Source organism: Mizuhopecten yessoensis, unplaced genomic scaffold, assembly GCF_002113885.1.
Source record: "Mizuhopecten yessoensis strain PY_sf001 unplaced genomic scaffold, ASM211388v2 scaffold6683, whole genome shotgun sequence".
In the NCBI taxonomy this organism is placed as follows: Eukaryota; Metazoa; Mollusca; class Bivalvia; order Pectinida; family Pectinidae; genus Mizuhopecten; species Mizuhopecten yessoensis.
In genome coordinates, this window is record NW_018406672.1 from 2,390,399 (window position 1) to 2,414,963 (window position 24,565).

The window sequence follows — 24,565 nt, forward strand, 5'->3', positions numbered from 1 at the left end:
GTAGTCGATATTTTATTAATAGAATAAATTTAACAGGAGAAACATTTAAACTATATTCACTTATTCATTTATTAATACAATTTTGGTCTTACTGAATGCACAACCGCTTCTATTTCATATAAAACACTTCCGGTTTAAATTTGTACTTCCGGGTCATCGGGTTATCAGCTGTATATGTTTACGATATGTCAAAGTAGCCGGCGCTTTAAATTTGTTGGATGCGGTTTTGCCGCTTATGCTATCTTCATGGTGTGAGAATTCTGAGATCTCTTCAAAAGATAAATGCTGACGAACAGTTAAGGTAATGTTTTGTGATCCACCACATGGTTATTTACGCTGAAAATTCGTAAATCGATGTATTTCATTGTTTCGCACGCATCACTGTGTGAGTTGATAATTCTTTGTTAGGCACATATGTAGTACTCAGATATTTTACACAACTACAAATGACTGTCATGCTTGGTTTTGCCCCTATCAGATTTTCGATTGTAAAGAATGCACACGTTTATACTTGTTTGACTGTCTAAGCATTTTCTGTAAAAAATATTATATTCTTTAATCTGTTAACTTTATATTCTTTAATTTGTTAACGATTTTTTTATTATTCAAGAAAATTCTGTACATCTTTTTAGCTTTGCAGAAACTATATTTATTTGTGGTACTTTCCTTTGGCCTTTTTTTTATTAAAATTAATTAATCATCCAATACCTATATAAACATGCATATGGATAATGGAATCCTTATGCACGATGAACACCTTAGGACTTGAATTTGTTGTCTGTGAACATTCATTCATTAGTTCATTCATTTTTCATTTAGTTTTATTCATTCATTCTATTTTGTGCTATATTTACATGTAGTATACAATTGTTAGTTACATGTATGACTTATAATGTATGCATGTTTGCTATGAACAAAACGTACCATTTGGTTTGTATGCAGATAAATGCGACTTTACACTCAGCTGTCTCCGTGTGGAGGTGTGCCTCCCACTTTTCATGGAAATACTTAAAAAATGTACTTGTATTATTCTTATAAGTCACAGACTTCAGTACTGTTCTAAATAAATGAATATTTTCTCCAAGAGATAAATTTGAACTGCATGCAATTTAATAGCAAATCTAAGTTTATAATACCATATACAGATAGCAAGTGTAATAATAATCGCTTTTCTCTTTCATATTAGTAACACTCGAAAAAATATTGAAATAAATTTTCATTCTGACTTTAAAAAGAAGTAGAAAAGGTCCAATCACTCATGTCTCCCGAAAACTTCTGCCTGAAATAGCATAATTCCAGGTGTTACAACCCTTTTTCTTTCTTTGTTAGTCTCACCACTCGATCCATCTCCAGGTTTTACAACACTTTTGTACAAAAGTTAAATAAAACAGTAGTGAAAACATGTAGCTTACTATTTATCAGCTATACATATATATATATACTTTCTCTAGTCCCTTCTATTACAATGTAGCTCCTTAAAATTGAGGTGCACGGTAAGTGATCAGAGGCAAGAGTTAACTTTAGGCAAACAAAATAATATGTGTGTTTCAGGTAGTCATAGGCCTGAAAAAATAGGGAAATGATTTTATTTTTGTTTATATTTTTTATTATCGTATACCGTATCAATATTTGCTTTGTATGAAATTTTACAATTCATTTCCACACATTACAATGACCATTTATTGTATATAATTTGTCAAGAAAAGGGTCAAGACTCTCAAAACAGGAAAGACATTTTAATGAGTGGCTGTGAGCTTTGCCTAGCAAATAAATTAATCTTTTATAGATATACATGTAGGGGTGACAGAACATCAAAGAAGGTCTGGATACCTGAAACACATATTTTTTTCTTTTGGCCTTACAACATAGCAAATGTAACTAATTAATATTAAATCATCCTTAAAATATATATGATAAAGTTTTAAATTTTGATCACAAGTTCACAACACATCAATGATAAAGACATTTCAACGTTCTGAAAACGAAGCAAGTCAATTTCTCCGTAAGACTTATTAGACTGGCCAGGTGTTACCTGGTCCTAAGCTTCATTATATTCATGAACAAGTCACAGCTGTGACTGAAGATGTGTCGCTGGATCGACAGGAAGCACCTGGCAATTTTTACTGAATTGTTCTCGGGCAATATTGTGGCCACGTGTGCCACATGACGTAAACTAAAGCACTAAACAATATCTTATTTTTTACGAAAGTTTGCAGGATTTGGTCATTTGAATTTCACATTTCACAATTATATAGTCATAGAGTTTCAATTATGATATATCTGCAATACATAAAATATGTATGAAGCTCCTTTTAGGCCAAAACAAATAATATTCTGTTTAGGGTTGCATGGGCAAAAAAACAAGGGCAGGTAGGGTGTTTTTTGTTTTTTTTGTTTGTATATTTTTGTGTACCGTGTGGTCATGTGATTATGACCCTAATATGTAAAACAAAGAATTAAATAAACAAGGTTCATTTGGAGGCAAATTGTGCTCCACATGCTGACATTTAGCGCTAACACGGAGCTAGAAGCCATTTTGAAAGGCAAGGAACCTTCTAAAATTCGAAAATAAGTGGGGGGGGTGTTTTGTTCGTTTTTTTTATCAAAAAGTTTTTGGTCGGGGGTAAAAAGCTAGGGTTGGTCGGGAACCCTAAACAGACATATATTTTCTAATAAAAATCACAGAAATGTGTGTGTGAATTTGAATCAGATTTTTGTTGATATGATGCACATATATATATACATGATGATACACGGATCTACAGCTGTGAACGATCCAAATCTAAACACATCATTAAGTTTTGTATTCATCATATTTTATGACGGAGACCATTATACAATATACAGAATTTACATGTTTATCAATGTTGTGATAGGTTATAGGTACAAATCAATTAAGACATTTATCTGAGTTTTAAAAGCTATGAATTATTTTATTGACTGTGATAGTTTGGGATTGTTGATGCAAATCTACCTAAGTGTTTTAAATTACTGTACATCTAGCAATTTTCTTGAAAATCACCAGTGATCAATTTGGCGTTTCAATATATCTTGGGGAAATTACATCTCGTTATTAGTAAATATGATATATACTGTACTTCCAAACTACCTGCTACCACAGTTTTTGTTACCTGGCAGAACAGTCTGTACAGTATATATATAAGTAAACAATTGTAGTTTGTATATTTGGAGCTAATTGCAGTGTTCACCGATAAAAAGCTCCCAATAGTTTGCATATATTTGAAGTGTTTGCTGATAAAAATCTCTTTCCTATCTTTTTCAAAGATTTATATCTTTATTACATGTATATTTATATATATATCATTTGTAAATTATTGCAAAAACATCAACACTTTTCTTGCATACCATATTTTATAAAGAAAGTGATGATTTGAGCATACAAATTTGAAACATCTGTACATTTAAAACATTCAGGGGAAATTTAAAGTATACATGCATTAAAGCATTTTGTAATTTTGTAAATAAATGTGATATACATGTACCGGTATTAAGTTGGTATATTTACACAGACTTTGACAGTTGATATTAGTACATGCCTGGGGCCTTTTATAGGCTCAATCTTGGTTTTTATACAGAACCCCTTTATTAAATAGGTTATTTAGTACTGATGAGAGCTCCTTGGGAATAAATTGTAAGCCCAATTATCTCCATGTTTTCTTAGAGTGCTACAGTATATATAACTATAACATTACAATAATATACAACATTTGATATAGTGCCCTATCTAGCTAACATAAGTCACTCTAAAGACCTTTACAATACGTATACATAGATATACAATGAGCATATATACATTAATCAATACGTTTTCGAGGAATTTGCAGAACCTGCCTTATCAGGCGCTAACTACTAGTCCTATGCCACCTCGCTAATATCTCCCTTTGTGTGTATGCCTGCGTGTGTGCTGGAGATGCAATATGTGTTCTCTTCCCTTCCTTTATCTTAACTCAATCTTCCTCAATATTTTTTCTTCCTAATCTCCCCCTTTGCACTTTTCTTCTTTCCCCCCTGTCCATAATTGATTAACTCCCCTGTGCTTTCTTTTTTAATCATGTCTCCTTTCCCTGTTACATCCACCACCTTTTTCTCCCTACTTCTGACTTGTACTCATTGACCTCCCTTTACCCCTCCTCCTTTTTCTCCAATTCAGTTTCATTTCTGTCTCATTTCTTTTCATACAGTTCCCTTTTTGCCCCTATTCCTGTGATCCCTTCCCAATCTCATATTTTGTACTTCCAAGTTTTACCTCTCCTTCCCCTTTCCACCTCACAATCTTCATCCCCACCTCTCTGCCTTCAAATGGCACAAGGGCATCTCCAGATCTGTTCTTGAGCAAGTACATATACATATACTGTATACAGTTCAAGAACTTTCTTGAACAACAGCAGATAAAGCACTTTTCTTGAAAACTGAGTGTTCAAGAACAGTCTTGTTTGATTTGATATTCCACTTGATTTTGAAATGAACTTGTCAGTGATTTATTTTTGTGAATTTGGGGCAATTATATATAAAAGGCCCTTTCCTAGATATTTGTATTTCCCCAATTCATTGCAAATATCACTTCTTTTTCTCAAAGTCTTGCTTTTTAGTCCCCCACCGGTTCCCAGGGGTGGTGGGGGAGACGATAGGTTTGCACTCCGTCCGCCCCGTCCTTCCGTCCTTCTTTCCTTCCTTCCTTCCATCCATGAAGTTTGTCTGGGGCATTTCTTCTATACCATTTCACCTGGATTAACTAGATTTGGCAGATTTGGTGTACAAGGACATTGTGGGATGGCGGATCCCGGGGTACAGAGTGCAGGAGTTGGGTCACTGTGACAAATGAAATGACCTTTGACCTTTACCTTTGAAAACGTTTGTTCGGGGCATATCTTCTATACTATTTCACCTGGAGTAACCAGATAAGGTGTACAAGTACAAATGTACATCTTGGGATGGAGGAATGCAAGAATTAAGTCACTGTGACCTATGACTTGACCTTTGAACTTTACTTTTGAAAAAGTTTGTCCAGGACATTTCTTCTAATGTAATACTATATTCACCTGGAGTAACCAAATAAGGTGTACAAGGACCACTTGGGATGGAGGAGTGCAAGAATTAAGTCACTGTGACCTATGACTTGACCTTTGACCTTTACCTTTGAACACGTTTGTTTGTTCGGGGCATATCTTCTATACTATTTCACCTGGAGTAACCAGGTAAGCTATGTTTTGTATAGTAGAACTTATACATCCTGTTCTGATCCAGACACTCACTCAGGGCCAGGAAAGGTTGGTCAGTCACCAAATAATATCTCTATCTGTTGACCATTTTACAGTAGTTTACATACCTGTAATGCTTTCTAGGTATTTGTATTTGTTTTGTGTTTACCAGCTAGCAGTTATCATCTTTGTGCGGTTTCAATTCTCTTTGGAAATGGTAGTGCCACAGGCCCAACAAAGTGCTACAGTATGCTAATATGTGGACGTACATGTCTTGTAGAGCTGTTCTTTCCAAGTTGATGTTGCTTGTTCTTTTGTTTGATGTGTTTGGTTTTAATGTTTCTGCGTATGAATCTCATTGTGTTGTAGCTAGGGGCCTTGGTGGCCAAGTGGTAAAGGCGCCTGACATTCTGCTACCACTAGCCCTCCACCGCTGGATTGCGGGTTCGAGACCTACGTGTGGCTGCTTGAGTTGCCAGGTACTGGCCATTGGTCTGTGGTTTTTCTCCAGGAACTCCGGCTTTCCTCCACCATCAAAACCTGGCATGTCCTTAAATGACAATAACTGTAAATTTGATAGGACGTAAAACACAAACAAACCAAATCATTGTGTTGTCTGCTTTGTTTATGTTGTTGGTAATATGAAAGTAAAGTTCTATGTCAAGTTTGATGTAAAAGTGAGACCTGGATATTTTGCTGTGTTTGTTTGAGCATTCTTGTCTGTGTAGTATATATTTATATGTGCACATGCTGGTTCCTGATAAGGCTAATGGCTGGACAAATAATTTGGCTTGCCAGGTAGGAAAAATTTCCTAGAAGCTAATTTTGATTGATTTGGACTGGGATTTGGTATATATGTACACACATGTTACCTATGATCGACTTCTGTATTTACGCAGGACAAATTAAAGCAAGAAATCATTAAACAGCCATGTGTAATTCGTAAAACCCAACTCTATTCCTGTAAGTAGAATCGTAACAAAATATAGTAGTTAAGGGTAACACTGCATCAGTTATTATCACAAGAGTTAAAATCTGTTCAAGAGTTTTTGTCTCGTAGCCACAAAGTGGAAGCGAGACTTAAATTAAGGTGTTGCTTTTCTGGCACCGGGGGCGTCAACATTAAGTTTTTGCGTTTAAGTTAGTTTCACTGAAAGTGTAAGTGCTAGACCAACCAAACTTGGACCATAGATGCATCTTAGGTAGTACATCTCAACCCATGCATCAAATGCTGAATGCGATGTACTACCTTTCACTTATACTTATATTCTCCCTTCTTTAAAGATGATGAAGCAACCAAAAGGATTTTTTCTGGCTCAGAGTAACTCAAGAGTTTTAAAGATGCTTTGCGACCCATAAAATGGACACTTATTTTGATGATGTGCTTGTATAATTTCAAAATGGCAACCTAGGTAAAGTGTAGACTTTGTAATGAAGAGGGCCAGCGATTGACCCCCGGCTTCATATGTCTTGGTGTTTTTTTTCTATTTTCAAAAATTCACATTTTGAACAACCACAATTATGTAAAAATATTTTCCTTGAATAATTCTTTCGAAAGACATTTTTCTCAGTATTGACAATGGTAGTAATATGGTTTAATTTGTTGGTATTCCCTTACCTAATGAAAAACTGACTCATGCCCTAACCAAAGGGTCATATAATACTTAAAATATCCACAGCTTCTATATAAGATGTAATGAATAATAAATAAAGGATGCTCAACCAACTCCGCAAATACAGTTTGTGATTTTGCCTGTGAACATGTTTTGACCTAGCTGCTATATGTGGCCATCATCAGGACAAAAAACAAATGTAGGCTTATAATGCCTAAGGTAGTGAATTGCGGTAATCTGTTTCGACATGTCTGACGTCATAATAGCTATATCGGAAAATGTTGTGCATCTGACAACTGACCTAGCTGTTTATTATATGATGATCCCGGCCAATTTCATTAGAGTTATGGTGATTTTTTAGAGAACTAGGTTGTCGGTGATTATTATGGTTGGTATTAGTCCAGAATAAGCTCCTGAAATATCATTTTGCGGTTCAGATCTGGTCTGATCTGTACTAATTGTCTGAATTGTCAGACTAGTCAAATTTTCAAAGAGTGTCTGCATATATATAGCTTTAGTCCAGTTAAACTGACCATGACGTAGTAGTGTTATCAGTATCAACAGACAACCACAGGGGCCAGAGCAGAGGGTGGTCAAAACTGACCAGTATAAAGTGACCTGTCCAGCTATGATCTGATAAGGACCATCACCATTATGATAAGAGTTTAAAGGCCCCTAGCAATAAAGCAATATTATAAATAGTCCTAATATCTGATCCCAAATCTTGTTTTCACAGTATTTACTAGGATCTGGTTTACTTACTTATGTAAATTTAAGCCATTACCGTGATCTCTTCATCGGGATCCGTCTTTGGTCAGTTCCATTAAATTTTCGTTGATTTTTGTTGTTACAAACGTCCCTTTGGCCATTCTATGGCACAGTTTAAGATAGATATTTATTGACTTATATTGATACTATATATAAGATGTGTATAGCCAAAATGAAAGTCAATTTTGGTAAGTGTAGCCTCAGGTAACCACAGGTACACTTTTTTAATAATAATACCACAGCTGGATACACATTATTTCCTTGGTATCTGTTTAATAAAACCAGAAAAAAGTGTCAGCAGATATGAGATTATTTTGCCAAAGGGTGAAAATAAAACTCAGTCCAACGTTAAGCCCTGGACTAGTCGGTGTGATAACACATTATCAACTGGTTCATCTGTCAATTATATTGGTGTGGATCGAAGTTACCATGGTAACTGACAGTTAAAACCAGAGAAAAGCATTTTTTTTAACAAGATTGGCTAGAGACAGTCAGACATATATAGCATTTATATGATATGTGTTGAAATAAACTGTAAAACTGAGATCAATATGCCAATTAAAGGGTGATAATAAAAATATAGTCAAATGATAATGTCACGGTGGTAAAAAAATCAGTTTCTAACAAGTTGTTGTACATTATGGGATCACGCATTATCAGTATTGTACAGTAAACAAATTATATAAGTTACATGTCATGTGAGTACACAGTTATACCCCAGTATATATAGATGTAACAGGGATTAGAGAGTTATACAACTTGTAAGTCTGCTAGCTTCGAATTCCACCAGGGGTCGAACTACTGTAGCTATCCCAAAATTCCTTTATTGCAAACGCTCCACAGATTGTGCTTAAAAGGGAAATTCCCATTAGTGCAAAGATAGCTATAAGGCAACCCTGATCAAGTGTATAACTAAAATATTTACCTGAGTCTTGGTGTAAGTAGTAGCTGCTAAATGTTTCAAAATTTATCATTGTGTGACAGGAAAGAGAGTAATGTGCTTCAACCAGGGATCGAACCTGTGATCTCCTGGACTTCTATATATAGTCGGACGCTCTACCTCTGAGCTAAAGGGAAATTCCCATTAGTGCAAAGATAGAGGGCGATCGTGATCTAATGTATAACTGAAATATGCCACACTACTCCCTCATTTTCAAATGGGATCGCCCTCAAACTCCACATTAACCCAGGTTCTATTACTCCTTATCAACAAGCGGAGGGCCATGCAAAGGACACTGTTTGTAACAAGAAAAAGAATAGTATGTGTGCTTTCATCCGTGATTCCCAGTTTTCCCAGTTCATCCATGCTCTACTGACAATATGATACAGGTGAGAAGCTCAGGTGAAATAGGGTTCATGGAGTTAAAATCACATTTAAATGGTTCATTAGAAATATGAACTACAGGAAGTTGATAAGCCTTAGGCCTATATATACATGTGTTTAATCATTTGAAAGGGAGTAAGATTTACACTGAACAGGATATACATTTGTGAAACCTGAAGAGCCCTGTGAAGGGTGAAAGCAGCTAGTTTTTTAGTCAGTCGTTCATTTGATTTTTTCTACATTTGTATATATATATATATATAAGTAGTAGTATCTCATTTTTCTGATGTATGTATATTTATATACAGCAGATTCCTTTTAATCACATCAGTAAAGCTCATTTATAAGACAGGTCATCATATTGTAAATTATTGATTATCTATTCACTAGCTACAGTGTATGGTCAGTGTAAACCATCTTCAGCAAAGGAAGAAGCAAAAAAAAAGCAGAATTGTAACAAATCACGAATATATATATACCTGGTACTCACTGCCTGGATGTCGAGGCTTCAAAAACCTGAAGAGCCCTGTGAAGGGTGAAAGCAGCTAGTTTTTTAGTCGGTCCTTAATCTTATTTTTTCTATATATACCAGGGCCCAGTTGTTCTAAAGGTGGTTAAGCTTAATCACTGTTTAACGACATTTTTCAATCTGTCATAATTACGTCAATAAACAAGGTAAAATCTCACAGTTTTGCATGTGACTTCACTCTACTAAATATTTGATATCTAGAAAATTGTAACTAATTCATTAGTTTTGTTTTAAAGTTACACAAAAATTAAACTTTGCGCTAATCACTGATTAAGCTATAATCACCTTTTGAACAACTGGGCCCTGGTATATATATTTATATGATACAGGTTCATATAGCATGGCAAATAATTGGTGTGTGATGTGAGGTTTTGATGACAAGTGCATTATATGAACTAGCTGTCACCTTCATTAGACAAATAACCAGTTTTGCATTTGTACACTATAAGGTGTTCAGAATTTATAAGATGACAATCAGCTTGAAAAAGCAGTTTGGCTATGTTTTGTGTTTTTTCAATACCTGGTCCTAGATATTGAAGAGCACATGGGCCCCTCATCTCGATTCAGAACTGACCTTTGTGGCATGGTCGCCCTGTGCCATATTTAAAGAGATAATATCCCTGTCAATAATAGGATTTTAATATCTGACATGATCTGTGATTGCCATTTATATATATATATATATATTCATGTACATGTTTAGTGTTAAATTTTATAACTACGATGGATTCATTTACTCCCTCTATAAATTTGTAAGTTAACCCTAAGCTGAGACTAATTAATACATGATTTTCACCTGTAAAATACAATACACATATATATTCTAAACATGTAATTACAAGAAATTTTGACTTTCTTTCTTTTTTTTTCTCAGAAGATGAATAAACAATGTTGTTTTCACACAGACAGCTTCAGCAGTCTTTTGTACGTAAGAATCCTTAGAAACTTAGCCCCTGTATATGAACAAAATAAATGAATGGCTCTTTGTGTGTGAAAGCCCCCAGATGTCACAATTACCTGAAGGAGGACGGTGTTTATGTGTGTGGTACTCATTTATGTAGAGTTTGACATAAACGTGTACATCTCCTGTCTGTGTTAATCTAAAGTGGTGTCAGGAGGCGACCATTGATTATAACTATAAACGACGAGGCCGAGGCCGTGTCGACTACCATGTAATTAAGACAGCAAGGGAATTATCTGGATATAACATTGATGTGGTCCTCTTGTTGATGAGGGCGCCGAATCGTTGACTGGTAATCTGTCGATACGCGATGTGATGGGTGTGACAAACACTCGACCAGACAATGGCTGTCGGAGTGACCACACATGTACGTCATCAGTAAATATAAGTGAGTGTATAGCGCTCCTTCGTCTCGTTTCAGGGCTAGTGTTTCATCCCATTTATTTGCTTTTGAATATCCCAGGGGTGTATACAATGTAAATAATGCTGTGTAGCAGGTCCTCAGTACAAATCCATTGCATTAAATTCTCTGCTTTCATTAGTTATCTCTGGGATTGTGCATGGATTAAAAAAAAAAGCCCATTTAATGTTTATTCTATTGAAATATGTGAATGATCAGAAAATTATTAATTTTTACTTTTTTTTTCTTTTGTTGCTTTCATCAGAAATATTAAACAAATTAATCGTCACGTGAAAGTTGTGAAATCATAAATCAAAGCTAGATGTTTCCATGTTCAGTGATAAAATTGAATTTCTTTTGGCTATTTTCGATTGTGAGCTTAGCTCATTCATCCCTGAAGACACATTTGAACAATTCCAATTCAAAGATTGGAATAGTTTATTATGAAACTTCAGGGGTGAATAAGTTTATTGTAGAAAATATATCAGACTGAATATGAGGTGATACATATTGTACTTGTTATTTCCTGTCCAGTTTTTTAACACCATATATAGTGGGTAATAATGCATACATCTTGGATGTTTAGCAAAAAAAAATAAAGTTACTCATGGCCTATACGGATATGTGTAGGGTACTAGACCTTTGTTCCTTATCAATAATGGATGTGTATACTTTGAAAAACAGTAGTTCTAGGGAGGTGTGTGTTTATTTATAATTCATGTTGGGATATATACTACTGTACGTATACGGCACCACAATCTCCGTGCTGTGATGCAGGCAGATAAAATACATATATGCTCTTCAGAACACGCTGACCGTACATGGACAAGAAACTAAAACTGAATCTTTACGAAATCAACAATTTACTAGAGTTTCCCTCTGTCTGTTGGTACCTTCTCGTTTGTGTCACATCCTTCATGGTTTACGAGAGTTTATCAGAGTCAGTATTCGTAAATGCATGGTCCTATGACCGTCACATTGACTAGAATTTATAGTGAATGTGATACATATAGGGGTGCTCTCTTAACATTTTCATTACAAGAGTTGAGTTATCAAACAAGGACAGTATGTTTTATTTGAAAGAGGCTTATATTAATGCGAGTTATTTCTGGAATATTTCTTAGATAAATCATAAAACACTTGTTATGTTTAAAATATAAGAAATATCTCGTATTTTATCTTCAGTATTCAATGTCAGATTGTCACAATATTCTTGAAAGGACTTTGATATATTTAAGACAATGGACTCGATGAATTGAAATAAAACTCTAAGAAAGACGATTTTTAACAAATTGCATGTAGAAGGCAAAAAAACTACACTACCATTAATATTATATACCTTACATACACTTGTAACCGGTAATAACGTAATATTATTGTGGCTTTTTAGCTGTGAGACCGTCCATATATATGCATATTAGTTCTACGATATTTTAGGCCTTGCACTTGACCCAATTTGCATGTACGATCAGAGGACGTGCGACTCCCAATTGTTCTATCCCTCGATGAATATTTTATAATCTTACCAGCCATTTTTGTCTGTCCCCTCATCAGAATCTGCATGAATATCAAATAGCGATGTACTATATGTGCTTCAATCTTCCTTAGCTCTGCCGTTCCCGGTAATTATGAATAACTTTTACCCGAAATCAGGGAAGAGAAAATATTTGTTACATATATATAAATACTGAGCTAGCGACAGCATTAGCCATGTTTGTTACACTTCAGCATTTCTCCGAGTGCTGTACGGCTGATTTTATTGGTATACCTGGTACATGTACATGTGCTGGCATTGGCGGTACATGTATTTTTAATGTTACTACAGTAAAGTATTTATGGGAAAACGTGTCTTGGTCATTGTGAAATCTCAATATATTTGCCCAATTTAAGACTACAGCATATATCGTGCCAAAAGTATTCACGATTTTGTTGGGATTAACTCTATATTACACGCATATTCACCTTTTTTCATTGACTTTTCCCAATTATTGTGCCACTGAAACGAAATTGGACACCCTCAAATTGAATCAATGAATGTCTTATATTATCTGACAATATTTTCATATTTTTTTCATGGAATGGTTTGCAAAATATGGTGATATATTCTGGGAAACAAAATTCTTCTGCCCTTATTTTGTAAGACAAGGTACAAAACAGCATAGTAAAATTGATTTTCATCTGAATCTGTAAAAAACATCCCAGATTACTACTATGAAATGTATCATTCAGTATGTGAAATTTTGTTTCAATAGTGCTAAAAATAGTCCCAGAAATTGCAATGAAAAAAATGTATGAATGCTTGAAATTTAGAATAAATTTGGGAAAATCGTGAATACCAATTATGGCATAATGCTTTATTGTAGTTCGCATTGGTGTTTGAGGCTTAAAATAAAGCTCAGAAAACTCTATTGGTGATTAGCTAATATATATAGTGGATCATATGTAGATATGTAGTATAGCAAAATTCTACACCAGCGGGTAGATCGAAGCGCTTCGATAATTAATAAAAAAAAAATCCTCACATTTGAATAGAAAGTAATTCGGAAGCAGATTAGACCCTTATTTAAGGTCACAGTTTAATTGGACAACCTCATCATGGCGTCAATATTGATTGGTTCAATATTATTGGAGATGGCCAGATTCAGATATGACGTTCGGTCTGTCAATGGCTGTCATTAATTGGCGTGATGACGACAAACTGTGTGTAACTATCGTATGTTACACGCTGTTTATGGATATGTAGGCGTTTGTCATGGATTTCAATGATTATTGTACATATGTCTTACATAATTACCATCCACAGTGTCAAAGCTGATTGTAAGGCTGATTAGCAGTACAATTAACAGGAAACATATTTATTAAAGTTTGGTCAGCTTCACACGCAAATAACTCAATTTTCAAAGTTATTTTTTTCTTTTCTAGAAATACTAAAAAAAAAGAAATTAATTTTAAGATTTTTATTCGTGGGATCATTATAAATCCATACACATTAGAAATTTAACTACAAATTTAATTATAAAGTTCAACATTTTTGGAAATATTTCATGATTGAATATTTGCATTTAATTTTGCTAATCTAATCTGAGGCATTTAATTATCAACTGAAACAGTTTTAAAGCCTTGTTTGTTTACCAGAATATTTTCGCAAAGAGCTACAGGCATTTTTAGTTATGATGTGTTGTATTCATGCAATGTGCCTATTTGTTTAGAGAAAGGTAAGAAAAAATAGCTATAAATCATTCTTTTATAAACATCTTTCATCAAGGAAAATTAGGAGCTTTTTTTTACCAGAAATAATTTCCTTTTTAAAATTGAAGCATTATCCTTATTAAAAATAATAACTATGAAAAAAACATTTGATTTATTTTCTAAAATGAAAAAATGAAAAAAAAAATCTCTTTTAACTTTTATTAAATTTATTGTTGTAAATTGTGTTTCCTTAAGTTGACAACAACTTGTTGAAAACTGTCTAAAGCTTTTAGGTGGGTGTGTCTTGTCGGGAACATTTCTATTATTGATCACCACTCAAAATTACAAATAGTTGTCGTAAAAAATTCTGAACATGATATTTAAAATAAAACCTTTTAACCATTCTTAAGCCTTTTACCTATATGGAAACATCCTGTTTATCTTCTTTTTTTTTTTTCATTTCATAGACGTATACATATTAGACATACATCAACATATTATACAAGTAATCTCAAACATACATCAAATACATACATAAACATATCCACATCTGTGCTCCTGTCTCCGTACCGTCTCACCTTCAATTCATATAATCCTGTTCATCTTAAAAGCAACTCAGGAAAAGTCAAATAATGCATTCATACTCACCTTTTTTTGTGGTTCATTGCAAGTCCTCCTTGCAAACCACCCCTGAAATTTCATAATGAACTATTCAAACCTTTGAATTAGAAGAGTTCAAATGTGTCTTCAGGGGTGAATAAGTTAACAGGATTTGGGAGGAGTTTATTGCAAACACATGATTTTATATTATGTTACTGATATTTAAAGCAATTTGTGTATATATGTAATTGATTTTTTTTGGTCTGACAAATAATTATAACAGCTAAGTTTATAAAAGATATCAGCGCAGTAGAAATCAATCTACTTATATATGACACGATAAATTTCATTAGAAGATCTTGATAGAATTTCTTCTCTTTTCAATGAAATAGATTATGCATGTCAATGTCTTGCATGATGAGGGAATCAATTTCAGAAATCTATTTCATGTTTGAAATGTTACCCCAGGATATTCATCAGCTATATATATACCTATTTACCTGAATCTTTAAGCAGAAATCAGATGTACTAGTTAGTGACTATTTCACCATGAAAACGGATGTAAGTTATTGGTTGACAGATACGTATACATACATGTACCAGTGCACAACCATCTATAAAGCGAATCATTTCAATAAACTCACACTGATCAAGGAAAAGATGACTCACACCTTTACTACATATTATAACTGGTTCAGGGATGTGACTTGCACTGATTGATTCGATTGGCAATTACAAGTACTGATGAGTATATAACCGTCTCGCCTCATAATGTGTGATAAAACAAGGGTCGGAATTGATGTCTGTAAATTGTCATCGACTACTATTGGGTCGTTATTACAGGAACAATAAAGGGCTGCAGGAGAAACGGTATAATGGCTATGCTGGGGTATATGTGTGTGTTCATCATGCTGTATTGATTTTTCTTTTAAACCAGGTGGTACAGAGGAAAAACTGAAAACGAAAAACTGGGCGGAACCAGGAAATTTCTCGTCGGGTACAAGATCGTCAGAAATGGTGACAACGACGTCTGGACTGGTCGTGGCTTTTGTGACAAAATACCCTTGCAGCAAATGTTCGTCTTCAGTATCACCGAAGCCTGCTGTATAGCAACTGTAGTGAATGCTGCAAGGTGTGGCAATACGTCAATCGGGTTGATGTAGAGATGTGTTAGATTCTGCGTGTGTGTGTCTGTGTGTGATACACCGATGGCTGACTCCAGTTTTAATTTACCAGCACGGCGAGCGACCATCGTTAGTGTTGTTGTCCCCGTCCTACAAAATGCCACTCCAAGACAACACGGGGAGGAGGTCGTCCGACAAATTGGAACAGAACCATGTTTATAGTGTGTATGACCAGATTGCCCCCTGCTTCTCCGAGATCTCCCAGAAGGCCTGGCCGAATGTACGTCGGTTTCTCAAGCGCCTACAGCCAGGCTCATTGGTCGCAGATATAGGTAACAACCATATTTGATGTGTTTTTTTATCGTTAATTTAAATAAACTTTTTATTTTTTCAAAAGAAACTAATATATTAAAAATCTTTCCATTTCTGAGGGTTTATCCTTGATATAAAAATAACTTTCAATTGCAGCAGACATTTGTTGGTTAAGATTTTGCAGGATTTAACATTTTTTTGTGACTGTTTATATATATATACAAGTAAAGACCAAATATTGAATTAATCATGACTTCCTGACTTCCTAAGGACTACAGCTTACATGTTGTTCTAATGGTATAGATTTATTTTGGTGTAAAAAGGGATCATGAGTTCATAAGTGGCTGTTTATAATAATACCTTAAATACCCTATCCAATAAATTCCCCCCCCCCCCCCTCCCTTTCATTCTATTAACTCATACACCCCGGAAGACTCATTTGAACTCTTCCAAATCAAAGGTTCGAATGGTTCATTATAAAATTTCAGGGGTGAAAGAGTTAATTAAACAGATGTGAAAATAATGATGGAAGAAAGCCACATCAGACGCCCGCAACAATATTTTTTGTTGGATTTAGGGTTTTGTCGCCTATAAATTAGATGGTGTCTAACTCATTCCACCCTGAAGACACATTTGAACTCTTCCAATTCAAAGGTTGGACATTATATTATGACATTTATGCCTGATAGTTTGTATATATGATAATGGGTATATACATGTAATAATAATATAATTTGAGGTTCTTAATATACCGGTTTACCACAACCTAGTTTGTAGGTCGTCTCAAAGTAGTTCACAAATTATAATTATGGTTATAGGGCCTTTGCAATCAGCCAATACCTTTCTCAACTCCCTAGGGAGCATACAGCCGGAGCTGCCATTTAGGCGCTAAAAGCTAGCATTCAACAATTCTATAGCGCTGCCCAACCACGTACTCAATTTTACAGCTGAGTAGACTTGAACAAGCGGAGTAAAGTATCTTGCTCAAAGATACACCACAGTGCCGTGCAGTAACTCTAACATGTAACCTTTCAGTCACAAGCCCGGCGTCCTACCACTAGACTACCATGCCTGATACAACTATAGATTTGATGTACTTGTTCACCTTGACATATATGTCTTAATTGAACTGGATTGTTTAGTTACAAAATCTGTTACATTTTGCTTTACAGTAAATCATCAATAAAATTATAATACTATGTTTCTAGGCACGGCCCGGTTGTTATTCAAGGTCTTTTGGACATTTGTAAATTTCTTAGGTTACCTTTGTATAATAAAAATACTGGCTTAGTAAAAAATCAGCTGAAGTAAAAAATCAGACTAATTAGATTATCAAATAGATATTCCGCCTTTGCGTATTGCAGAGTTATCTTCTCTTGGGAGCAGGTATTGATTGTTTTGTCATTGGTCTGTTTGAGAAAATTACGTCGTTTTCTCAAAAATTGATGACGTAACAATCAATACCTGCTCCCAAGAGAAGATAACTCTGCAATACGCAAAGACGTAATAGTTAGTTGGACAGTTCTTGTCTTTGTTTCAGGATGTGGCAGTGGACGATATCTTCACATCAACAAAAGTGTCTTTAAAGTTGGATTAGACATATGCTGTCCCCTGGTGGAATCGGCCGGAACTAAGGGGCATGAAGTACTGGTGGCAGACAACCTCAAACTGCCGTTTAGATCGGGTCTGTTTGATGCAGTGATATCTATTGGTGTCATCCATCACTTCGCAACCACAGAACGGCGGATCGAAGCAGTTCGCGAACTAGCCAGAATTCTACGACCGGGCGGACAGCTAATGCTGTATGTGTGGGCATACGAACAGAGGCATAGACGTGTATGTATCAAGGTTTACACGTTTACCTTTTTTGGTTCGTCCTGATAGAAGAATTACAGGGGGGATATGATAATGCTACTTAATTTCAATCTGTGTGTCTGTCTTGCCATCTGTTTTGGTTTTAATCTTGTGGGCACCTAAAGTGTAAAGGCCATTTATATATTCTCACTCAGACTTGGTATGATGATTGGGCATCCCAAGAGGAAGAATTCTGTTGTAATTCCAGGTTGAAGGTCAAGGTCAGTGCTTTAGGTGAAAAAGAGTTAGCTAGATTACAACCACTGTAGTTTTGACACAGCCACCGAGCTAGATTACAGCCACTGTAGTTTTGACACAGCCACTGTAGTTATAGGTTACTGTCGCGGTAATTTGACACAGCCAAGAGCACTGTAGTTATAGGTCACTGCCGCCATAGTTTTGACATAGCCACTGTAGTTATATGTTACTGCCACTGTAGTTTTGACAGAGCCACTGAAGTTATAGGTTACTGCCGCTGTAGTTTTGACACAGCCACTGTTGTTATAGGTTACTGTCGCTGTAGTTTTGACACAGCCACTGTTGTTACAGGTTTCTGCCGCTGTTGTTTTGACACAGCCACTGTAGCTATAGGTTACTGCCTCCTTAGTTTTGACACAGCCACTATAGTTATAGGTTACTGCCGCCGTATTGTTGACACAGCCACTGTAGTTATAGGTTACTGCTGCTGTAGTTTTGACACAGCCACTGTAGTTATAGGTTACTGCCGCTGTAGTTCTGACACAGCCAATGTAGTTATAGGTTACTGCCCCTGTAGTTTTGACACAGCCACTGTAGTTATAGGTTACTGCCGCTGTAGTTCTAACACAGCCACTGTAGTTATAGGTTACTGCCGCCGTAGTTCTAACACAGCCACTGTAGTTACAGGTTACTGCTGCTGTAGTTATAGGTTACTGTCACTGTAGTTATAGGTTACAGCCGCTGTAGTTTTAGGTTACTGTCGCTGAGTTTTGACACAGCCACTGTAGTTTTAGGTTACAACTGCTGTAGTTTTGACACAGCCACTGTAGTTATAGGTTACAGCCGCTGAAGTTTTGACACAGCCACTGTAGTTATAGGTTACTGCCCCTGTAGTTATAGCTAGGTTACTGCCGCTGTTATTTTGACACAGCCACTGTAGTTATAGGGTACTGCCTCTGTAGTTTTGACAAAGCCGCTGTAGTTATAGGTTACTGCCCCTGTAGTTATAGCTAGGTTACTGCCGCTGTTATTTTGACACAGCCACTGTAGTTATAGGCTACTGCCCCTGTAGTTTTGACACAGCCTCTGTAGTTATAGGCTACTTTCGCTGTAGTTTTGACACAGCCCCTATATAGTTATAGGTTACTGCCTCCGTAGTTTTGACACAGCCACTGTAGTTATAGGTTCCTGCCACTGTAGTTCTAACACAGCCACTGTAGTTATAGGTTACTTCCGCTGTAGTTTTGACACAGCCCCTATATAGTTATAGGTTACTGTCTCCGTAGTTTTGACACAGCCACTGTAGTTATAGGTTACTGCCTCTGTAGTTTTGACAAAGCCACTGTAGTTATAGGTTACTGCCCCTGTAGTTTTGACACAGCCACTGTAGTTATATGTTACTGCCTCTGTAGTTTTGACAAAGCCGCTGTAGTTATAGGTTACTGCCCCTGTAGTTATAGCTAGGTTACTGCCGCTGTTATTTTGACACAGCCACTGTAGTTATAGGTTACTGCCACTGTAGTTATAGCTAGGTTACTGCCGCTGTTATTTTGACACAGCCACTGTAGTTATAGGTTACCGCCGCTCCAGTAGACATTCAGTGCAATTTATATAGGGTGTCATTTGTTTCAAAATTCAACAATGGTTAAAATAACCATTGTGGTGTGTAAAAAAATTGTATGTTGGAAGAAAATCAAATTACTAAAAGAAGAATACATGTACAAAGTCAATTGATGCAGAGTAAAAAGTATTGATAATAAAAATGTTTTCAGTTAACATGCAAAAGTTTATTATTTTCCTACATCCATAAAAAATATTCATATTTGGTAATTTTCTGTTTGAGATAACATGCTGTTTCATCATCGGTGATAAATACTGTAACAGCTGAACTTATCGGTCAGTGAAATCTAAAAAAAAATGTATAGATTTTATCAATACTTCTGCAAGCACACTATTCTGAAAAAGTCTGCTGACTAGAGTTACGCAATGATTGTACCTGGAAGCATGTGCGAGGAAATGGCCATCTGCCACTCATAATGCTGTTTGTGTACATGTAAGAGCAGCCCGGAGGTCTGACCCCAGTTGTTCAAGATAAGCTTAACAAAAAATTCAATCTAATACATTTCAAAAGATTGAAATTCTAAGCTTTAGTTGTTTGTATTCATGTGGACTCAAAAACTTCATCTAAAGGCAATGCAGTCACCAAAAGAAAATCAAAAAAAATCAGATAGTTCTGAAAAAAATATTTGAAAATTGGCATTTTATAGAAATACAAGTCATGTCTTTTAGATATCAGTACCGTTTATTTATTTTAGACAAACATCTGATTTTCTGAAAAAAACATTTCTGTTTCCAATAGTTTGATGGACAAGATGTACTGGTACCGTGGCACGGAGGACAGAAGACCAGCCGATCGGCTAATATACAAGGTTAGATAAATCCACCTCTTTGTGACATTCTCATTAAAAGTCATTTACAAGAAGTATATATGTAGATGTTGTGAGGTAGTAGCCAGTGTCTCTTCAGGGTTTGAGATTTTTGTTTAATGAAAACTTTATAACCAATGTAACCCATTGACCATGCATGGTCAGCCATATTTAATAACCATAATCAAACATATACTGTTTAGCTGGTTATTTACGTGGGCTTAAATTTTCACGATTTTTAGCCAAATTAGAGAAATTTATTTACACAGATTATAATTTTACGATCTTAATACTTTTGAAGGAACTACATTTTAGCTGTTTTTCAGCACAGAGACGGGACACACAACACATAAAGTGACAATACTCAAATGAATAGGCTAATTATGGCAGCATATTGAGCAATAATAAGTAAATGAATTGTTATGGACAAATCATTAACAAAAATATTATATTTGTGATTTAACATATTTTCATAAATCATAACTCTTATAATTAAGTTATATATGAATCATCATAATCCTTAGCTGCGGGAACCGAAGTTCTATGTCGTTGTTTTTTTTTTTTTTTTTTTTTTTTTTTTTTTTTTTGGGGTNTCTAGGGTCGATAACAATAAATTTTTTTTTTTTTTAAATCGGACATTGAAGCTACGGTTCCCGCAGCTACATAATCCTGTGCACACTATTTCATGACGCATTACGGTTATGAAGTTTATTATCTCGGATCATATATTTGTGAACACATTATTGACCCGTGAAATTGCAAAAATATCATCCTCTGCAGAAATAACCTACTATACGGTATATTTACTAGTACCCTGGTTAACCAAACTTAGTGACCAAAGCTGACCGTGGGCATAAGCGCTTGGTGTTTCATGCGTCCCTTATTATATCAGTGTTAGATTTTTGTTGTCTTGCAAGTTGCCTGCGACGAATGTCGTGAAGTCAGGACAATGGTGTCCTTTTTCGAGTGGGGGGTTATCAAAAACGTTTTGCATTGAGCGCTGTACATCAGATTGTAAGGTTCAGTGACTTTGTCAGTTTCTTCATCAATGTTTAGATGTTTGCTTTCAGTCATATAGATAGATCTACTAAACTTACACCATAGATATACATCTGGGCAGTACATCTTCATTCGAGGAACAGATACATGTACGTGTTGGTCCTAAGTTTGTCATTTCTTCATCAAAGTTAAACTTTGTGTTTTAAGCTCTCTAAATAATTATGTATTGTTTTATTTTGTAATGATTGCTTCGGATGCTGAATATAACCTGGATTTCATGGTTCAGTAACTTTTTTCCACATTCTCATCTGTATTATATTTCTATGAATTAGTAATCACATGTCAAACTGAAAATTTGATTTTAATTCCAATTACGAGTTTTCATTAAGAATGCTTTTTACATTTTACGTTATTCATTTCTTAAATTTTAAATGGCTGTTTTGTTTCGCCTGCTGTTGATGGTCAAAGGGGGGGACAGGAGAGACATACAATTCCCCATAACTCTTGTAGACCATACTTTTATTAGTCAGCAAAATAGTTTAAGAAAAGAATTTCAACTACTTTTCAGAGGCCAAAGTTGTTGAAAAAAGGACATCTTTAGAGTAAATGAAAATCGAAAATTAACATTTTATCTTAGAAATGATTTCTCCCACCCTTCACAGGTGTGTCTCCCGTTTTAGCCCGGAGAGATCAGCTTGTCACCCCCTAGGGGGAGATAGCCTCGTGTGTTCAATTGTGACGTTATTAAATGCGTCACCAGTGTATTTGTGACGTCATCTAAAGTGATTGGTGATATTCATACCTCACATGTGTTTAGTTTACAAACATGGCAGATTATTGTCGGTGGAGTTGTGACTGAAATGACAGGATGGGGTAAAAAAATAATCATCCGCTACCTTGAGGGTGTAACAGAGAAATCTCCAACCCTCGGGGTGATTTTTGTTGGTTGTCTTACCCTCGGCAGAGCCTCTGGTTAGACAACCCAAAAAAATCACCCCTCGGGTAGGAGATTTCTTTGTTACACCCTCAAGGTAGGGGAAGGTTCTATTATATAATAATTAATAATCTTTAAGCAGAAATAGAAAAAAAAACAAAAAAAACAGAAAGCAATTTAAGAATTGAAAATACAATTACAACAATTTAAATTTAAAATATGGAAAAACTTTGAAAATTTTAGGAACGAGTGAGTACAATACATTAATATATGATACTGAAGGTAAGTGGGTCCAGTGTAGTGTTGATATTGACGTGATAGTCTGACAGCTGTCATAACAACTCACTGAAACATACATAAACAGCTGATTGTCTGACAAGGGGAATAGATAGAGTCTGTCGATATCCCTTTAATGAGGAATGCGAGCTTTTGATTTACAAATACATCAGAAATGTTGAACGCACATCAGTTTGATCGTCATTTCATACATGTATATAACAACCAAGTTAAGTCGAATTTACAGGGATTTTATCATTAACTCACACATATTTAACAAATTTGTGTACATTATACATTTGACTTGTTATTTGTGTGATGAAGAGTGACATACAAAATGTATTATATAACCTACTTACCTGGTATTATCGACTTTCTTGGGGCAGTCGCCAGGTACCGGTTGTAGGTTGGTGGTTTTTCTTATAGATTGCTCCAGCTTCATCGACCACCAAAACCTGGTCTGTCCTTAAATGACCCTATATAGCTGTTAACCCTTTCACCACTGTGGACCATAATTGACTCATCCAGATCAATATATGGTAGAGTTTACTAAAGTTACATAGGGGTGAAAGGGTTAATAGGATGTAAAACACAAACAAACAAAGCAAACAAACCTTGATGAATATTGATAGACCAGGTCGCAGTCCGGGGTCAATATTTCTTTTCTCGGGTCGATAAATCCAGGTATTGACCGAAGTTAAAGGCTATACAATTGTTTTATTATTTTACAAAATAGTAATGTAAGCAAACTGGAAATAAAACACAACAAAAAAAGCTTCAGAAGTGGGACGGTGCATTGTTTGGAGACACGTCATAATTCTAATTTTTAGAAACACCCAGTCCTTCAACAAAAATCACGAGCTCAAAGTCAATATCGGTTTTTATTGGTGGACACGTGATGCACTTCTGGCCAATCACTTGTCGGGAGTAATATGAAAAAATAATAATGGTTAATACATTTTTGGCAGAAGTTAAAACATGTTATTAATATTGAACTGTAAATTTATTTTATACCCTTTTTTCTCATTTTTATGCATTTGAAAGTAACTTTAACTTATATATAATTAACTTTAACTTTAGTTGACGTTAATCGTTATCAGTAAGTTTTTTAAAGGGTTAACTATTTGATGTGATTTTCCATGAGCCAATATAGTTCAATAAATTTTTATTAGGTCACCTGAGCTTTAGCTCAAGTGACCTATTGCTATCCGTTTTCGTCCGTCGTCGTCCGTCGTACGTCGTCCGTCGTACGTCGTCCGTCGTCCGTCGTCCGTCGTCCGTTATCCGTCGTCCGTTAACATTTTACATTTCAAACTTAAAGTCAAGTTCTGCTGGGCCGATTGAACTGAAAGTTGATAGGAATGATCGCCTCATGGTCCTGACAAAGTGTTGTTATTTTTCGGGTCGATCAGAAATCCAATATGGCCGCCACGGCCGCCATTTTGAAAACCTATTTCAAACTTAAAGTCAAGTTCTGCTGGACCGATTGAACTGAAAGTTGGTAGGAATGATCGCCTCATGGTCCTGACAAAGTGTTGTTATTTTTCGGGTCGATCAGAAATCCAATATGGCCGCCACGGCCGCCATTTTGAAAACCTATTTCAAACTTAAAGTCAAGTTCTGCTGGACCGATTGAACTGAAAGTTGGTAGGAATGATCGCCTCATGGTCCTGACAAAGTGTTGTTATTTTTCGGGTCAATCAGAAATACAATTTGGCTGCCATGGCCGCTATTTTGCTACTAAGTTCTAATAGGCCGATCTCACTTAAAATTGGTCTAGGAATGATCAGCTCATGGTCCTGACAAAGTTAAGTTAACATTATACTATTTTTTACTCAA

The 24,565-nt window shown here is 35.5% G+C and overlaps 1 protein-coding gene across 3 annotated transcripts in view; it reads left to right on the forward strand.

The window, feature by feature from the left end:
- The first annotated feature begins 49 nt into the window (after positions 1-49).
- The window catches only part of LOC110452444, a 28,050-nt gene continuing 3,534 nt past the window's right edge, over positions 50-24,565 (forward strand). Inside the window, exons 1-4 of one of the 3 annotated variants that reach the window (XM_021500991.1) lie at positions 50-301; positions 15,541-16,059; positions 17,580-17,875; positions 20,451-20,520. In XM_021500991.1, coding sequence (XP_021356666.1) covers positions 15,885-16,059; positions 17,580-17,875; positions 20,451-20,520 — 541 coding nt within the window. In that variant the 5' untranslated portion in view covers positions 50-301; positions 15,541-15,884. Of the gene's footprint in view, positions 302-8,847; positions 8,930-15,248; positions 15,342-15,540; positions 16,060-17,579; positions 17,876-20,450; positions 20,521-24,565 lie in introns of those variants that run through there. The other 2 variants (XM_021500992.1, XM_021500993.1) reach the window with 2 other exon arrangements.